At 42.4% G+C, this 20,057-nt stretch overlaps 1 protein-coding gene and 1 pseudogene across 2 annotated transcripts; one reads left to right on the top strand and one right to left on the bottom strand.

The window, feature by feature from the left end:
* Positions 1-2,961: 2,961 nt before the first annotated feature.
* On the top strand, positions 2,962-3,885 carry LOC311530290 (olfactory receptor 14A16-like; the record flags this gene model as incomplete). Its single annotated transcript, XM_084646740.1, has 1 exon — positions 2,962-3,885. The coding sequence occupies one exon, from the start codon at positions 2,962-2,964 to the stop codon at positions 3,883-3,885; it is 924 nt and encodes a 307-aa protein (XP_084502866.1).
* A 1,354-nt stretch (positions 3,886-5,239) lies between these two features.
* LOC311530289 (olfactory receptor 6F1-like) lies at positions 5,240-10,814 on the bottom strand (annotated as a pseudogene). The gene is made up of 2 exons: positions 10,005-10,814; positions 5,240-5,281 (listed from the first exon to the last, which is right to left on the bottom strand). The product of its transcript is annotated as an olfactory receptor 6F1-like (transcript).
* Between the last annotated feature and the right edge of the window lie 9,243 nt (positions 10,815-20,057).

Genomic DNA, 20,057 nt, shown 5'->3' with positions numbered 1-20,057 from the left:
TGAATGTCTCATGTAATTACACATTTTTAAACAGTGCATCTGCAGCCAAAGGAGCCTTTTATTTTAATGTTGTCTGCCGGAAGGAAACAATGTTACTACTGAGAAAGAAAGAAAGAAAGAAAGAAAGAAAGAAAGAAAGAAAGAAAGAAAGAAAGAAAGAAAGAAAGAAAGAAAGAAAGAAAGAAAGAAAGAAAAGACCTGGGCTATTCACCCCAATAAAAGTTGAATATCAGAAGCAGAAAATCTCCACAACACTGTCCCCAGTTCTGTCCCAAGTGGGAATGAATCGCTCTGTCACCCTTACAAGTTATACTTGTAATTCATCCCAGTGGACAAAGAGCTAGGAAAGAGGAGCCTGGTTACGAATGTTTGACTCTTCTTTGGTTCAGTTTCACAGGCAAAGGATATGGGTTGGAAACTGTGTCATGGGCCAGATCCCCAGCTGGTGTAAATGGATGTAGCTCCGTGGAAATCAATGAGTCAGATCCCCAAGTGGTGTAAATAGCCCACGCTACTCTGAAGTCAATGGAAGTGTATCAATTTACACCAGCTCAGGACCTGGTCCTTAGTTTTTAGTGTTTGTCTCTTAGTGAGGAACTTCAAGCAGCCAGGGCAGCCTGAGCTGTGGGTTCCTCTGGTGGCTGCATCCCAAGAGCTGCTGGTGCAATGCAGGAGAAAAACACCTCTGCTCCCCTAGAGGTGACTACGTGGAGTTAATGAAGGAAGAGGCTTTTCCAGGCCAACTGAGACTCTGGTGCCAAGAGGCTCTTAGCTATTGTAGAGCCCATGTGTGTGCTACAAATATATGTTTTATTTTGCCATCCTGTGGGGACCCCCTTTGTGATCCAGCCTTAGCTAAAGGTCCTTCAAGAGATGCTGTCACCATGTGAGATGCAGGGCAGGGGCTGTTCCCCCTCTGGGGGGTTAGGGTCAACTAGGGCAGGTTGTCAGGATGGTTTGCTCCTGAGGTGAGAGCAGAGCTGGGCTCACAGCCCTGGAGACCTGATTCAGCTATTTAGCCCCAGAGCAGGGATATCTTGGGCTCTGACCTTGTTTGAAGCCGGCACAAACCAGGATCAGCTCTAGAGCTGGGACTGTCTTTCAGTCCCTGATCCCATTTAGTCCATCACCTTTCACCCAAGCCTGCCCTAGGAGGGAAGCAGGGAGTGCCCATCTGTGCTAGGAATTGCAGAGAGACCCCTGCAACTCAGGACATCCAGCGAAGGGATGTGACAACAGCTGGTGGATAATACAGTGGTGGTGCATGAGACAGAGAGAGAGAACCAAAGAATCCTGGCAGTGTGTGAATAGATAGATAGATAGATAGATAGATAGATAGATAGATAGATAGATAGATAGATAGATAGATTAGATAGATAATGACCAATGATTCCTAACACAGTCGGATCAAATGCATCACAAATTGGAATAAAGACCAACAAAGTAAGTTTTCTATTTTAATTAAATACGTTAGAGTATTAATATATGGGGCAAATTTAATATCAGAAATATGAATTTCAATTGGAACTCTTTAGGACTTTTACTATCAAATTATGCAGATATATAGAGATGATCAGATTTTTTTTTCCACCAGAAAAAAATGACTTTTCATTGAGAACCAAACAGTTTCAGCCGAAAACTGTTGGAACCTGAAAATTTTAGCCATAATCAAAAAAAGTTTTCATTTTGATGGATATCAGAGACTTTCCATGAAAATATATTCAACTGAAAACTGAATTTTCCTTTGAAATAAAGTAGAAATTGTCTGACGACTCCTACCTGGAAACTTAGCTTTTTGCCATGGTGGGGAACATGAATATTGTCCAATAACACCATAATCTCCAACCCCATTCCCTCTATTGCAAACGTGTTTGTCTGTTTCAAAGGGGTAGCTGCAGGATGGTAAAACTGAGTAAGTAGCAAAGTTGGTGGCCCAGAGAATGTGTTTTAAGCATACTAACCTCTCTAAACTAAAGCCCTGAGAGTCGAAGCTCCCAGACAAAGGCTGTCTCTCTTTATCCTACCCAAGGACAGGCAGGAGGCTGATGGAACTAGAACCCAGATCTCCACTTCTACCATCATAGCCTCTGTCCCACACTGCTGCCTGCTAAACAAAAATACTGTCAACATGTGCACAGAACATGCACATAGGAAGACACAATCCATCCCCAAAAGAGTTCACATTCAAAGTACACGAGACAGACAAAGAGAAGGGGAGGAAAGAGAGGCAGCGGTGACTGCTCCATGGTCACAAAGTGACAAAGGCAAGACTAGAACCGAAGTCTCCTGACTCACACAGCACAGAAATAAAGTCACAGAGGGGAACCACACAACCCATCAGCAACTGAGCGATGCGACCAGCCCATCATCACCCAGCAGTGGGAGTGCAGCTGGGATCTGGTGCCATAAATCAACGTGTAAGTAGGCATCAGGCGGTATGTGGGATGTTGGGGTGGAATCATCACAGAAAAGCTGCCATGCGGGAAGCTGGGTGATTCTGTGCTGTATTTCTCAGTTAAGTGGGAATCAGACTGTGCTGGCATTTTAGTATTTTAGTTGGCCAAGTTGTGAGCCTGCTGTCTATAGCAATAGGGGCATAATTTTGGCTCAGATTGTTGGATTTGGGTTGTACTTTGTTCCATCTTTCATCCTGCATTTGATCAAGCCACATCTTGGGCCAGATCCTCAGATGGTGTAAACTGACCCAGCTCCAGTGACTTTAAGGGAGCGATGCCAATTTACACTCCTGTGATAACGCACCAGAGTAGTGCCCTGGTTGTGAGCGGTGAGGAGCCCTCACTACTCCAGTCAATGGAAGTGACAAGTGCTGTGCACCTTTGACATTCACACCATGAGATAGCATGGAGAGGGGAATCAGAGTCATTCCCTCTCTCGCTATAACCCTGACCATTGCTCTTGTCCTTCCCTCCACAGCCATCACACGATGAACTAGGAAAAAAAATGTCCAACCGAACCACCGTAACTGAGTTCCTTCTCCTGGGATACTCTGATGTTCGAGAGCTGCAGATTTTGCACTTCATGGTTTTTCTAGTGCTTTACCTGGCAGCCCTGACAGGAAATCTTCTCATCATCATAGCCATAGCTCTTGACCACCACCTTCACACCCCCATGTACTTCTTCCTGATGAGTTTGTCCATCCTAGACCTCGGCTCCATCTCTGTCACCATCCCCAAATCTATGGCCAATTCCCTTATGAACACCAGGTCCATTTCCTATTCTGGATGTGTCGCCCAAGTCTTTTTCCTCATCTTCTTTGCTGAAGCCGACTTCGCCTTACTCACCATCATGGCATACGATCGATACGTCGCCATCTGCAAACCACTGCACTATGAGACTATAATGAATAGGAGAGCTTGTGTCCAAATGGCAGCCAGTGCCTGGATCAGTGTAATTCTCTATGCTTCATTGCATACCGAGAACACTTTTTCGATCACCTTCTGTGGAGGCAACATGGTGGATCAGTTCTTCTGTGAAATCCCCCAGCTACTCAAGCTTGCCTGCTCTAACTCGTACTTCAATGAAGTTGGGGTTATTGGATTTGGTGTGTGTTTATCACTAATTTGCTTTGTTTTTATAATTGTGACATATGTTCAGATCTTAACCAAGGTACTGAGAATCCCCTCTGAGCAGGGCCGACATAAAACCTTCTCCACATGCCTTCCTCACCTCATTGTAATTTCCATGTTTGTTTCCACTGCTGTCTTTGCCTACATGAAACCCATCTCCAGTTCTCCGTCAGCTCTGGATCTCATGGTGGCTGTTCTCTATTCTGTACTGCCACCAGTGATGAATCCGATCATCTACAGCATAAGGAACAAGGAAATCAAAGCTTCCCTGAGGAAACTGACTGGTGTTAGGATATAGATATTCAGGCCTGTCTGTAAAGGCCTGTACTTTAAGAATTTAGGTGTATTCTTATCACTTGGCTAGTTAGAGGTATAAAAGAAAGAATCAAAATCACTGTCTGCCAGTGTAAGGTCCTTCTCTTACTGTGACAGTCTGAGGCCCTGTTCTTAGGCTAAGGCCTTTGGCTAAGCAGCAGAGGCAGCCATAAGCTAGGAAGCGAACAGTCACATCCTCACATTCCAAACTAGTCACATTGAAATAAGGTGCTATTGGGCTGTCAGGCACTATCAGGACAGGATTGTATTCCTATCACCTCCAGAGAAAGGGAAGTGCCTAGAAAATGTAAAAGGAAACTTAGTTTGATAGCATCCTGTCTGGCAAGAACTCACTTATCAATAGCTAGGATGTGAAATCCTCACTTCTGTATTATTTTGTCATTATCGTTCCCACTTTGCTATTGTTTGTCTGTATAACCTCTGTCTGGTTCTGTGATTGTTTCTGTCTGCTGTATAATTAATTTTGCTGGGTGTAATCTAATTATTGTGGTGGGATATAATTGGTTAGCTAATCATGTTACAGTATGTTAGGATTGGTTAGTTAAATTTCAGTAGAATGATTGGTTAAGGTATAGCTAAGAATATTACTATATAAATTAGGGGCAAACAGGAAGTAAGTTGGGATTTGAAAATAAGGAAAAAGGAACTTGTATTTAAGCTTGCTGGAAGTTCACCCCAATAAACATCAAATTGTTTGCACCTTCGGACTTCGGGTATTGTTGCTCTCTGTTCATGCGAGAAGGACCAGGGAAGTGGGAGAGTGAAGGAATAAGCTCTCTAACAACTGGGTGAAGGTTATTCAACTAGAATAAAATGTCTGCATTTCTCTGATGAACATGGTTTTATCTGTTTTTTTTACAAATACAATCAACTGATGACATTATTGTCCCCATAAGAATATGGTGTGTGATTTTTTTGTGCAAAATGCTGTATGTATAGTGGTAAATCCACACTAACTCCACTAAGTCAGTGGAGTTCTTCTCGGTTTATACCAGTATAAGTAAGATGAAAATCTATCTATCTGTCTCATGCTTTTATACTGCCACCCCTCACCATGTTATCTGAGTACCTTCCACATAAAATCAGTAGCCGTTAGAAAGTACCCAGTGGACTTCACGGAATGTCTGGTTCTTCTCCTTTTTTGGGGTCAAAACTTTACTTGGGGTTTGATGGCTTTTGATTTTCTGTTTGCTGGTGTGACAGAGTGGGATATGGCAGCATCAGATCATGAACTCTGTGTTTTGCTATCTGGGTAAATATAGACATGGTGACTTCAGAAGTCTGGGCTTGCTCAATAGCCGTCTATCGCTCTTTGTTCATGGCAGCTCTCCTACCTGAGAAAGGTGCATGTTACTTTGCTGAAGAAAGAAGAGAAATCACTCAGAGAAATCAAGACTGAAGTCTGGGGCCTTTGACTTTTGTTGCCTTTCACCTACAGGCCCTGCTGCATGGAACAAGTCTTTTGCTGTATAGGGAGTCTGGAAGTGAGGGGGGGGAGGGCGGGGGCATGGCTGGTGGGTCTGGAAGTCTTAATTTTAGCACATGACAAAGAGACAGGGGACCTGTTTAAGTGCAGAGTCCTACCCTGTGTCAGGTGCCAACCATAATCCCATGTAAGAAGGACTTGCAGGAGTTCATTCTATCTAAATCTAATCTAATCTATCTGTCTATCATAGGATTCCACACTGTAACCATTACCATGCTATCTGAGTACCTTCCACATAAAATCAGGAGCCATAGCAAAGCCCCTAGTAGACCCTAAGGAGCCAGAGACTCCATTCCTTTTTTTGTTCTTCCCCTCAGGGTAAAAAATATGATTGTGGTATCAGTGAAGTTGTTTGGTTCTTGCTTCTTTCTCAGATTTTTTAAATTTTATTTTAGGGTTGTTTTTTTTTTTTACTGGTGGATTGATTTGTTTCTTTATGAGGTGGGAGTGCCTGGGCACAGGAGCACCGGAAGCTCCCTAGAAGTGGGGGCGGGGGGCACCTACACCTGAACCAAGGCCCTACCCCCACATGGCCTCTTCCCCCAAGGCCCTTCCCCATGCTTGCTCCTCTCTGCCTCCTCCCCACCATCACTCACCCTTAAGGCCAGTAAAAAGTGGGAGAACATAGCCCTCCCACTTTTAAAAGCGATGGGGCCATGGCCCCCTGTCCACCCCATCTCCATTCTGGTTCCTCTGCCTGGGGAGATGTTTAGTGTTTGGGTAGACAGTGTTGTCAATGTTTTCTCATTTATTGGGCGTGCCCGTATGTCATCTCCTTGATGGAGTTTTCCGAGCAATGAGTGAAGTAACATCTTGTATTGGCCCAATTTCTGTTGTTGGGAGAGTCAAATTTCCAAGCTTACACAGAGCTCTTCTTCGGGTTTGGGAAAGGTGTCACAGCTAAATACAAGTTTCAGAGTGGTAGCCGTATTAGTCTGTATCAGCATGTTTTAAATTTTCATCCAGATTTGAGATAAAAACCAATTTCAAACTATTGAAATTTCCTCTACAATGAAAATTCCAATCAGCTCTAATTAGGGCTGGGTCTTCCAAAGATGCCAAAGGGACATAGGAGCAAAAATTCTATTGAAACTCTCTCAGGATACTTTGGTAAACCCAGCCTATGTCTTTACACTCCTTTGAAATCCCCAGCCTTAATAAGTAAAACATTTTCCAAAAGGTAGGGTGATACAAAGGTAAAAGTTAAAGTTTATTTACACTTTGATAATAAGACTGGTCTAGATACAAATATACAAAAATACATGTCATAAATATAAAGGGAAGGGTAAACCCCTTTGAAATCCCTCCTGGCCAGGGGAAAGCTCCTCTCACCTGTAAAGGGTTAAGAAGCTAAAGGTAACCTCGCTGGCACCTGACCAAAATGACCAATGAGGAGACAAGATACTTTCAAAAGCTGGGAGGAGGGAGAGAAACAAAGGGTCTGTGTCTGTCTATATGCTGGTCTTTACAGGGGATAGACCAGGAATGGAGTCTTAGAACTTTTAGTAAGTAATCTAGCTAGGTATGTGTTAGATTATGATTTCTTTAAATGGCTGAGAAAAGAATTGTGCTGAATAGAATAACTATTTCTGTCTGTGTATGTTTTTTGTAACTTAAGGTTTTGCCTAGAGGGGTTCTCTATGTTTTTGAATCTAATTACCCTGTAAGATATCTACCATCCCGATTTTACAGGGGGGATTTCTTTATTTCTATTCACTTCTATTTTTTATTAAAAGTCTTCTTGTAAAAAACTGAATGCTTTTTCATTGTTCTCAGATCCAAGGGTTTGGGTCTGTGGTCACCTATGCAAATTGGTGAGGCTTTTTATCCAACATTTCCCAGGAAAGGGGAGGTGCAAGTGTTGGGAGGATTGTTCATTGTTCTTAAGATCCAAGGGTCTGGGTCTGTAGTCACCTAGGCAAATTGGTGAGGCTTTTTACCAAACCTTGTCCAGGAAGTGGGGTGCAAGGTTTTGGGAAGTATTTTGGGGGGAAGGACGCGTCCAAACAGCTCTTCCCCAGTAACCAGTATTAGTTTGGTGGTGGTAGCAGCCAGTCCAAGGACAACGGGTGGAATATTTTGTACCTTGGGGAAGTTTTGACCTAAGCTGGTAAAGATAAGCTTAGTAGGGTTTTCATGCAGGTCCCCACATCTGTACCCTAGAGTTCAGAGTGGGGGAGGAACCTTGACAATACATATAAGTCAGGCATCAAGGGCAAGATATGTAAAGGTATTTAGGAACCTAGTGGGATTCTCAAAAGCATCTAGGTGTCTATCACCCGTTAAAATCAACAGTTCCCATCAACAGATGATGACACTAAACTGGGAGGAGTGGTAGATACGCTGGAGGGCAGGGATAGGACACAGAGGGACCTAGACAAATTGGAGGATTGGGCCAAAAGAAATCTGATGAGGTTCAACAAGGACAAGTGCAGAGTTCTGCACTTAGGACGGAAGAATCCAATGCACCGCTACAGACTAGGGACCGAATGGCTAGGCAGCAGTTCTGCAGAGAAGGACCTAGGGGTGACAATGGACAAGAAGCTGGATATGAGTCAACAGTGTGCCCTTGTTGCCAAGAAGGCCAATGGCATTTTGGGGTGTATAAGTAGGGGCGTAGCAAGCAGATTGAGGGACGTGATCGTTCCCCTCTATTCAACATTGGTGAGGCCTCATCTGGAGTACTATGTCCAGTTTTGGGCCCCACACTACAAAAAGGATGTGGATAAATTGGAGAGAGTCCAGCGAAGGGCAACAAAAATCATTTGGGGTCTGGAACACATGACTTATGAGGAGAGGCTGAAGGAACTGGGATTGTTTAGTCTACGGAAGAGAAGAATGAGGGGGGATTTGATAGTTGCTTTTAGCTACTTGAAAGGTGGATCCAAAGACGATGGATCTAGACTGTTCTCAGTGGTAGCTGATGACAGATCAAGGAGTAACGGTCTCAAGTTGCAGTGGGGGAGATTTAGGTTGGATATTAGGAAAAACTTTTTCACTAGGAGGGTGGTGAAACACTGAAATGTGTTACCTCGGGAGGTGGTGGAATCCCCTTCCTTAGAAGTTTTTAAGGTCAGACTTGACAAAGCCCTGGCTGGGACGATTTAGTTGGGGATTGGTCCTGCTCTGGGCAGGGGGTTGGACTAGATGACCTCCAGAGGTCCCTTCCAACTCTGATATTCTATGATTCTATGAACAGTTATGTTTTGAGAACTATCAGTTAGCCAGTTTTTAACCAATTTACTGTTGGTTTTGTGTAGTGTTATTTTTTTTTAAAATAGTGTGATGTTACCCTGAATCAAACCTCTAGAAAAATGCAAGTCTATTACATCAACACCATTGCCTTCATCAATCAGAAATGTCACAGTTAAATCAAGTTCATTTGATAAAAAACACTTTCTGTGAAAACATATTGATCACCATTAATTGAGCTTCTTTCTCCCTTGTAATTCCTCTTTGCTGAAAAGTGACCATTTTCAAAAATAAACATTTTTTGTAAAGAACTGTTGTTCTAGTGAATTTTTCTTTTCTTTTTTTAATTAAATTTTTCATTTCAATTTTTGACAACATTTAAATGGAAAACTTTATAAAAAATGTTATTGACTTGTTTCCATTTACCAACATGTAGGACCCCCAAACTTAGAACCCTTAAAAAGGGAAATAAGGTTGATTTTTTGAAATTCTTCACTAATTAAAAAAACAAATCCACCATCGTTGTTCATCATTCTGTATTTCCTGCATTTTGTTCTTTAGTCTGCTGTTTAATTATTTTTCAGCTATTGAATCAGGGAACAGACACAATGTCGTGTGAGTTGGCCAACCAGTCATACATCACAGATAATGAAAACTCTGGAGTTGCTACAAATTTAAACTTAGAACAAACTTCTGAGTACAGATTCAGTGTCACTAACATCTTGATCCTGCACACGCTTTATGCACAAGCTTTCTTTCCTAGTGTGAGTAGTCCCATTAGAGTCAACTGGACGACTCAAAATAATATAATTTACCAGCTGAGTAAGGATCTCAGGATGGGGGCCTAAATGTGAATTGCTAAAAGTAATGTCCACATAGGGCCTGATCTAAAGGCCATTTAATTCAGTTGAAAGATGATCATTGATGCCAACGGGCTGCTAATGAGACCTCTCGAGAGATTTTAAGGGACAGATTTTCAAAAGTATTTGTAGCTACCACTGAAATCAATGGGATTTGGTGCCTCATCTGCTGAAGTGCTTTGGAAAAGCCCACTAAACAACTATCTGCATCTTTAGACACCTAAATATCTTCGAAAATATGCCCCTTAGGAGCTCATGTCTGGTAGATTTTCAATAAAAATTAGGCTCCTAGAAGCCACATCTTTAATGGTATTTAGGGGCCTATCTGAATCTTTAGGTGCCTAAATTCCTTTGCAAATCTGGCCCTCAGGCACTTCTGAAAATTTTACCCAAATACAAAAGTTGTAAATGTAAAATTGGAACCAGGATTAAAAGAACAACAACAAGGACAGTTACTACCAAAGGGAACATGAGCACAGGCTGAGAATCAGACCCAGTAACATCTAAGCTATTCAAAAACAACTTCGTGTCCCACTGAATAACCTTCCGTAAAGCCACTTTCACCTCTTTGTTTCTCAGACTGTCAATGAAGAGGTTTAACAGCGGAGTTACTATAGTATTCAAAGTGTTGACAGTCTTGTTCATGTCCAAGACATTCTGTCTGGAAGGCCTGACATACAGGAAGATGGTGGAGCTGTACCATATAATCACAAGAGTGAGATGGGCAGAGCAAGTGGAAAAGGCCTTTTGCCGGCCTTGGGCTGACGGGATGCTCCGTATGGTGGAGAGGGTGTAAATATAGGAGACCAGAGTTATTGAACATAATCCCAGGATGACAATGATCGAGATGATAAAAGCTGCCATCTCTATCACATAGGTGTCTGGGCAGGAGAGAATGATTAAGGAATCTATGCTGCAGAAGAAACGAGTAATGACATTCGTGCCACAGAAGGACAACCTAACTCTCAGAGATTCTGGGATAGAAATAGCCAGGAAACTACACACCCAGGAGCCAAGGGCCAGCTGAGCAGACAAGGTGCTGTTCATGATGGTGCTATAGTGCAATGGGTAGCAAATAGCCAGATAGCAGTCATGGGCCATGGTAGACAAGAGGAAATATTCTGTGCCCCCCAAAGAGAAAATGAAGTATATCTACAGGATGCAGCTACGAAAGGGGATGGTTCTGCTTTTCCCCAGGAAAATCGCAATGGTCTTGGGAACACAAGCTGTGGTGTATCATATCTCCAGCAAGGAGAGGTAGCAAAGGAAGAAGTACATGGGGGTGCGGAGTTGATGGCTGGCCCTCACTAGGACTAGGATGGCAACATTTCCTGCAACTGTCAGGACATACATCATGGTAAACACCACAGACAGAGAGATCTGCAAATATTGACTACCGGGGAAGCCCACAAGGATAAATTCCTGTATCCTGGAATGGTTTTCCTTCTCTATTCCAGTCATAGGCTCCATCTGTCAAGATACAACAGACCATAATTCAGGAGAAGCTTTGTTACATGGATTGTTAGACATCACAGGTACAGTTTTCAAGGATGCGTGTCAAGGTTCCTTCCCCACTCTGAACTCTAGTGTACAGATGTGGGGACCTGCATGAAAGACCCCCTAAGCTTATTCTTACCAGCTTAGGTTAAAAACTTCCCCAAGGTACAAACTTTGCCTTGTCCTTGAACCCTACGCTGCCACCACCAAGTGTGTTACACAAAGAACAGAGAAAGAGCCCACTTGGAGACGTCTTCCCCCAAAATATCCCCCCAAGCCCTACACCCCCTTTCCTGGGGAAGGCTTGATAAAAATCCTCATCAATTTGTACAGGTGAACACAGACCCAAACCCTTGGATCTTAAGAACAAAGAAAAAGCAATCAGGTTCTTAAAAGAAGAATTTTAATGAAAGAAAAGGTAAAAGAATCACCTCTGTAAAATCAGGATGGTAAATACCTTACAGGGTAATCAGATTCAAAACACAGAGAATCCCTCAAGGCAAAACCTTAAGTTACAAAAAGACGCAAAAACAGGAATATACATTCCATTCAGCACAGCCTATTTTACCCGCAATTAAACAAAAGGAAATCTAATGTATTTCTACCTAGATTACTGACTAACTTTTTACAGGAGTTCTGAGTCTGCATTCCTGATCTGTTCCCGGCAAAAGCATCACACAGACAGACAGACCCTTTGTTCCTCCCCCTCCAGCTTTGAAAGTATCTTGTCTCCTCATTGGTCATTTTGGTCAGGTGCTAGCGAGGTAATCCTAGCTTCTTAGCCCTTTACAGGTGAAAGGGTTTTGCCTCTGGCCAGGAGGGATTTTATAGCACTGTATACAGAAAGGTGATTACCCTTCCCTTTATATTTATGAGAGTACATAAATGATATAGAAGCCTAAATCCCATTCCAAAATCATGTAAGTTGCTTAGGAGCCTAAGAGCTGGAGTTTCAAAAGTATTTAGATGCCAACAGTGCAGACTGACAAAAATGCTTAAGCAGGTTAGGCACCTAATCTGGTTAGGTGTTTTTGAAAATCCCACTGAGCATCTATCTGAAGCTTTAGACATCTTCATACTTTTGAAAATCTGGCTCTGAAAGATTAAAGCTCTTTTGAAAATTGGATTTAGGCTTTCAAGTCACCCAGTGCCAGATTTTAAATGGTATTTAGGCATGTAGAGGGATTTTCAAAAACACCACGGCACCTAAACTCATTGATTTCATTGATGCATAGATTCCAAAGTCAGAAGGGACCATTGTGATCATCTGACCTTCTGTATAACACAGGACATAGATCTTCTTCAAAATAATTTGTAGAGCAGATCTTTTAGAAAAAAACATCCAATCTTGATTGAAAAATTCTCAGTGATGGAGAATCCACCATGACCGTTAGTAAATTGCTCCAAAAGTTAATTACTCTCACTCTACGCCATATTTCCAGTCTGATTTTGACTAGCTTAAAGTTCCAGCCATTGTATGCTGTTATCCCTTTCTATGCTAGACTGAAGAGACCATGAAGGAATTTATTAACCTTCTTTTTGTTAAGCTAAATAGATTGAGCTCCTTGGGTCTGTCACTATAAGGCGTGCTTCCTAAACTTTTAATCATTCTCGTGGCTCTTCTCTGAACCCTCTCCAATTGATCAACATCCTTTTTGAACTGTTGACACAAGAACTGGACATAGACTTTTTCCTGTTTATGCATCCAAGAATTGCATTAGTCCTTTTGGCACAGCATCACACTGGGAGCTCATGTTCAGCTGATTATCCACCATGACCGCCAAATCTTTTTCAGAATCACTGTTTCCCACAATAGAGTTCCCCATCCGGCAAGTATGTCTGACATTCTTTGTTCCTAGATGTATACATTCACATTTAGCCATAGTAAAATCATATTGTTTGCTTGAGTCCATCTTACCAAGCGATCCAGATCGCTCTATAACCCTGTCCTCTTCATTATTAACTACTTCCTCATTTTTGTGTCATTTGCATACTTTATCAGTGATGAGTTTATGTCATCTTCCATATCATTAAAAATGTTAAATAGCATTAGGATATGAACAGAACCCTCTTGGACCCCATTGGAAACATACTTGTTCCATGACAATTCCCTTTTACACTTACATTTTGAGGCCTAAGAGTTAGCCAGCTTTTGGTCCATGTATTGTGTGCCAAGTTATTTTTGTATCCTTCTAGTATTTTAGTCAAAACGTCAGGCAGTACCAAGTCAAATGCCATAGAGAAGTCTATTATATCAACACTATTGCCTTTATCAATCACAATTGTAATGTCATCAAAAATGATACCAAGTTAGTTTGACAGGATCTATTTACCATAAACCCATGTTAAATGACATTAATTATATTACTTTATTTCTTTATTAATTGAGTCCCTTATCAGTGTAATGATGCTGGTTCTGGCGGGACCCAATGGAGAGTGCCCATTCAGGACAAATTGCTTCAAGCAGGGCAGTTACAGCCCAAGGCTGGGGTTTCTGTGCACACCAAGGCAAACCAAACCAGCCAGACAGATGAGATTTTGCTTTTACCCCACTGGCTAACCACAAGTCACACAAGCAATTCCCTTAGACACCCCAGTTTCCCAGTATCACCACCAATGCCACACGTTATGAGGACAAATGGTGATGAAAACCAATACCCCAGTAAAAGAAAAAAGGTTCTCTCAATCCCAAAGGACCAAATCCCACACCCAGGTCAATATACAAAACAGATCTTACCCACAAATCACGCTGTTGCCAATCCTTTAGAATCTAAAATCTAAGGGTTTATCCATAAAAAGAAAAGATATAGATGAGAGCTAGAATTGGTTAAATGGAATCAATGATATACAGTGATGGCAAAGTTCTTGGTTCAGGCTTGCAGCAGTGAGAGAATAAACTGCAAGTTCAAATCAAGTCTCTGGAGGACATCCACAGCTGGGATGGGTCTTTCAGTCCTTGGTTCAATGCTTCAGTGTAGCAAAGTCCCTCCAGAGGTATGAAGCAGGACTGAAGACAAGATGGAGGAGCTGCAGGAGCTTTTTATAGTCTCTTGCCATGTGATCTCTCTTTCTTTCTGCCAAAGACAAGCTGTCCAACACTTGGCCTGGAAAAACCTCAGAGTTCTGTCCTTAGGCAGGTCCTTGCATACCTTGCTGAGTCACAAGGAGTGTCTGCCTTCTCTCAATGGGTCAATTGTATAGCTGATGGTCCTTAATGGGCCATCAAGCAGGCTAGGCAGAGCTGACACCAACTTGTCTGGGGTGTCACGGAGAAGCATAGCATAAGTTTGAAATACAGACAGTATAGAGCCAATATTCATAACTTTAACTACAAAAGTAATACACACAAATAGACAGCATAATCAGCACCAGCAGTCCATAACCTTGTCTTTAACACCTTATTTGACTCCCTTTATACAAGATTTGGTGCCACTACAGGACTTTGGTTGCAACAATGATCTATACTGTCCCAGCTTATGTCAATAACCTCACAATCAGCCACTCCATTATCTTGCCTGATAGGCCTATCAGGCTGACAGGCCTATAATTGCCTTGGTCCTCCCATTTACCCTTTTTCAATATTGGCACAGCATTAGCTTTCTTCCAGCGTTTCAACAGTAAAGGCCCAGTGAGCTCCTCAGCTAGCATTTTTAAAACTCCTGGATGCGGGTTATCTGGATCTGCTGATTTAAAAATGTCTAACCTTAATAGCTTCTGTTTAACATCCTCCTGAGGTACTAGTGGATTTGAGTGTTTTTTAGCCACCTAGATGCTTTTGAAAATCCCACTAGGTGCCTAAATACCTTAAAAAATCTGGCCCTTAGCTGCTGTTGAAAATTTTACCCCACCCCACACAGTGACCAAATTCATTTGGTCCACAGATTTTCTAACATCTGGAGAAACAAATGATACTTTGTATTGAATTCTGTTCTTCTCAGTCCTCCTGATGAGAAACAATCTCATCATCCATGGGAGTGGACGCTTCCTTCTGTATGCAAATAGCAGCAACATGGAAATCCAGGACTCAGAGGGTGAAAACCAACACACCGAATCAGTTTTCCATCTCTACCCCAGTCTTGAATTCTGTAGGTCACAAGAAATGCTCATGGAGTTAAACAGTTAAAATGCATTATTGAATTGAATGTTCCTTGAATGTTCAAGTCAGAATCCTAGTGCCTGAATAATTATTACCACCTCCCCTATCTCCCTAAGCCTCAATCAGCTATGACTTACAACTAGAGTTTGTCAAGAAACAGGGCAAGGGAAGGGAAGGGGATCATGATCATTTCATCATTTTTCCCATTGACATTTGAAACGTTGATAGCACTTTTGATCTACTAATTGTTCATTCAATCTTCAGCCAGTGCTATTCCTTGTCAAAAGTCCCTCCATTCTGTTAGCTGGGATTTTCAAAGGGAGCTAAGAGAGTTTGGTACCCAATACCCATTAAACTCCATTAGGTTATGGACCAATGGCATGTAGAATTTCCTTTGATTTTGGATGTCCATTTTTAAGGGATGATCTTGACTCGCACTCTGGAGAATCACTGATATGCAAATCCCATTTTAATAATTCTATGGAATTTAGCATGAAGAAGAATAGGAAGAAAAATATCCCAGTTTCCCTAAAAATTTCCTTTCTTCTAGTATTAAGGTAAATGGATCAGTCTTGTCCTCTGCTATTTTCTCCTTCATGAATCTCTGCTGTGCTCTGCGGCAGGTAGGACTTGTCTTTGTTCCTCAAAGGCTCTATGATGAACATTTTACATTGGTATATTCCAAGGCAGAGAATCATAATCTCTAATTCCAGCACAACATGGCCAAACTTGAACTCCTAATCTTTTCTCCTAGATCCTCCCTCACTTTCCATTCTCCAACTCATTTCAAAACTCAGCTACCCTTGTCATAAATATAAAGGGAAGGGTAAACCCCTTTGAAATCCCTCCTGGCCAGGGGAAAGCTCCTCTCACCTGTAAAGGGTTAAGAAGCTTAAGGTAACCTCGCTGGCACCTGATCAAAATGACCAATGAGGAGACAAGATACTTTCAAAAGCTGGGAGGAGGGAGAGAAACAAAGAGTCTGTGTGTCTGTCTATATGCTGGTTTCTGCCAGGGATAGACCAGGAATGGAGTCTTAGAACTTTTAGTAAGTAATCTAGCTAGGTATGCATTAGATTATGATTTCTTTAAATGGCTGAGAAAAGAATTGTGCTGAATAGAATAACTATTTCTGTCTGTGTATCTTTTTTGTAACTTAAGGTTTTGCCTAGAGGGGTTCTCTATGTTTTTGAATCTAATTACCCTGTAAGATATCTACCATCCTGATTTTACAGGGGGAATTTCTTTATTTCTATTTACTTCTATTTTTATTAAAAGTCTTCTTGTAAGAAAACTGAATGCTTTTTCATTGTTCTCAGATCCAAGGGTTTGGGTCTGTGGTCACCTATGCAAATTGGTGAGGCTTTTTATCCAACATTTCCCAGGAAAGGGGGGGTGCAAGTGTTGGGAGGATTGTTCATTGTTCTTAAGATCCAAGGGTCTGGGTCTGTAGTCACCTAGGCAAATTGGTGAGGCTTTTTACCAAACCTTGTCCAGGAAGTGGGGTGCAAGGTTTTGGGAAGTATTTTGGGGGGAAAGACGCGTCCAAACAGCTCTTCCCCAGTAACCAGTATTAGTTTGGTGGTGGTAGCGGCCAATCCAAGGACAACGGGTGGAATATTTTGTACCTTGGGGAAGTTTTGACCTAAGCTGGTAAAGATAAGCTTAGGAGGTTTTTCATGCAGGTCCCCACATATGTACCCTAGAGTTCAGAGTAGGGGAGGAACCTTGACACTTCCCAACACACATCTTTGGAACACTGGGGTTATTTATGTGTCTTCTTCTGAGTCCAGGACCATGATTTTTGTCTTTGGTGAAGATTTTCAGAGACAAAGAGGGAAATTCTATGGCCCAACTCCCACTGAAAACCCTTTGACAATCTCCCCCTTTGTATCGAACATTAAAACTGATTTTACATTTTGCCCAGGATCAGACTCTAACAACCAAGGAACAGATGTCATGACTAGGCTTGGAAGGATTAGATTTGTATTGGTGAATGTTGGTAAATGTCAATTTCACCACACACACACACACACACACACACACACACACACACACACACTGATGAAAATGTATTTCCATGGATAATACTCAAAATTTACAGATAGGCAAAGTAAGAAAAATACTGCCGGAGAACTTATTAGAGTCAAAATCCAGTGATTTAGACTTTTGAATTTGGCTTACAAATGGATTAGTGAATGAAAAGTGAAAACAGGTATGATCTGTTGAATTAAGGATATTTACTTTCTATAGTTTAACACGTGATGTTGACAATTTGTGTTTTAATAGTTTATAGAGCTTTCACTTTTTGAATCTCAGTGTTGACTATCATTTGTCTGACAGTCTCCCACTCCCCACCCCCATAATTTTGCACAACTGTAAATACTGAAATAAATAAAAAGTGGAGAAAAGCTTAAAAATAAACATTGATAGTACCCATCAAAATTATAAATAATAAAAATAAAATGCTGCCAAGCCTATCCATGACATATTAACGTATAAGTGAGAACAGAACAAGAATTTCATACAGAATTATGTACCAGACAGTGCTTAATTGTCAATGCTCATTAAGTATAATCCCTAGCTTTTGTGCAATGCTTTTCATCAGTAGATCTCAAAGCATTTTACAACCAGAGTCAGGATCATTATCCCCATTTTACAAAAGAAGAAATTATAAACCAAAATAAGTGTACCTGATTTTGCAGTGCCAGACCTTAGCCCTGGTCTACACTAGAAGTTGAGGTCAAATTTAGCAGCATTAAATCGATTTAACCTGCACCCGTCCACACGACGAAGCCCTTTTTTTCGACTTAAAGGGCTCTTAAAATCTATTTCCTTACTCCACCCCCAGCAAGGGGATTAGCACTGAAATCAGCCTTCCTGGGTCGAATTTGGGGTACTGTGGATGCAATTAGGCTCCATTATGACTGCTCTGGACAGTGCTCTCAACTCAGATGACAGGAAAAGGCCCGCAAACTTTTGAATCTCATTTCCTGTTTGGCCAGCGTGGCAAGCTGCAGCTGACCATGCAGAGCTCATCAGCAGAGGTAACCATGATGGAGTCCCAGAATCGCAAAAGAACTCCAGCATGGACTGAATGGGAGGTCCGGGATCTGATCACTATATGGGAAGAGGAATCCGTGCTATCAGAACTACGTTCCAGTTTTCGAAATGCCAAAACATTTGTCAAAATCTCCCAGGGCATGAAGGACAGAGGCCATAACAGGGACCCGAAGCAGTGCCGTGTGAAACTTATGGAGCTGAGACAAGCCTACCAGAAAACCAGAGAGGCAAACGGCCACTCTGGGTCAGAGCCCAAAACATGCCGCTTCTATGACGAGCTGCATGCCATTTCATAGAATCATAGAATATCAGGGTTGGAAGGGACCTCAGGAGGTCATCTAGTCCAACCCCCTGCTCAAAGCAGGACCAATCCCCAATTAAATCATCCCAGCCAGGGCTTTGTCAAGCCTGACCTTAAAAACTTCTAAGGAAGGAGATTCTACCACCACCCTAGGTAATGCATTCCAGTGTTTCACCAACCTCCTAGTGAAAAAGTTTTTCCTAATATCCAACCTAAACCTCCCCCACTGCAACTTGAAACCATTACTCCTTGTCCTGTCCTCTTCTACCACTGAGAATAGTCTAGAACCATCCCCTCTGGAACCACCTCTAAGGTAGTTGAAAGCAGCTATCAAATCCCCCCTCATTCTTCTCTTCTGCAGACTAAACAATCCTAGTTCCTTCAGCCTCTCCTCATAAGTCATGTGTTCCAGACCCCTAATCATTTTTGTTGCCCTTCGCTGGACTCTCTCCAATTTATCCACATCCTTTTTGTAGTGTGGGGCCCAAAACTGGACACAGTACTCCAGATGAGGCCTCACCAATGTCGAATAGAGGGGAACGATCACGTCCCTCAATCTGCTCGCTATGCCCCTACTTATACATCCCAAAATGCCATTGGCCTTCTTGGCAACAAGGGCACACTGCTGACTCATATCCAGCTTCTCATCCACTGTCACCCCTAGGTCCTTTTCCGCAGAACTGCTGCCTAGCCATTCGGTCCCTAGTCTGTAGCGGTGCATTGGGTTCTTCCGTCCTAAGTGCAGGACCCTGCACTTATCCTTATTGAACCTCATCAGATTTCTTTTGGCCCAATCCTCCAATTTGTTTAGGTCCCTCTGTATCCTATCCCTGCCCTCCCGCATATCTACCACTCCTCCCAGTTTAGTATCATCCACAAATTTGCTGAGAGTGCAATCCACACCATCCTCCAGATCATTAATGAAGATATTGATCAAAACCCGCCCCAGGACTGACCCCTGGGGCACTCCACTTTACACCGGCTGCCAACTAGACATGGAGCCATTGATCACTACCCATTGAGCCCGACAATCTAGCCAACTTTCTACCCACCTTATACTGCATTCATCCAGCCCATACTTCTTTAACTTGCTGACAAGAATACTGTGGGAGACCGTGTCAAAAGCTTTGCTAAAGTCAAGAAACAATACATCCACTGCTTTCCCTTCATCCACAGAACCAGTAATCTCATCATAGAAGCCAATTAGATTAGTCAGGCATGACCTTCCCTTGGTGAATCCATGCTGACTGTTCCTGATCACTTTCCTCTCATGTAAGTGCTTCAGGACTGATTCTTTGAGGACCTGCTCCATGATTTTTCTGGGGACTGAGGTGAAGCTGACTGGCCTGTAGTTCCCAGGATCCTCCTTCTTCCCTTTTTTAAAGATTGGCACTACATTAGCCTTTTTCCAGTCATCTGGGACCTCCCCCGTTTGCCACGAGTTTTCAAAGATAATGGCCAATGGCTCTGCAATCACAGCCGCCAATTCCTTTAGCACTCTGGGATGCAACTCGTCCGGCCCCATGGACTTGTGCACGTCCAGCTTTTCTAAATAATCCCTAACCACCTCTTTCTCCACAGAGGGCTGGCCATCTACTCCCCATGCTGTGATGTCCAGCGCAGCAGTCTGGGAGCTGAC

Source organism: Lepidochelys olivacea (genome assembly GCF_965140295.1).
Source record: "Lepidochelys olivacea isolate rLepOli2 genome assembly, chromosome: 14".
Taxonomy (NCBI): domain Eukaryota; kingdom Metazoa; phylum Chordata; order Testudines; family Cheloniidae; genus Lepidochelys; species Lepidochelys olivacea.
This window is presented reverse-complemented; position numbering and strand designations above follow the sequence as displayed.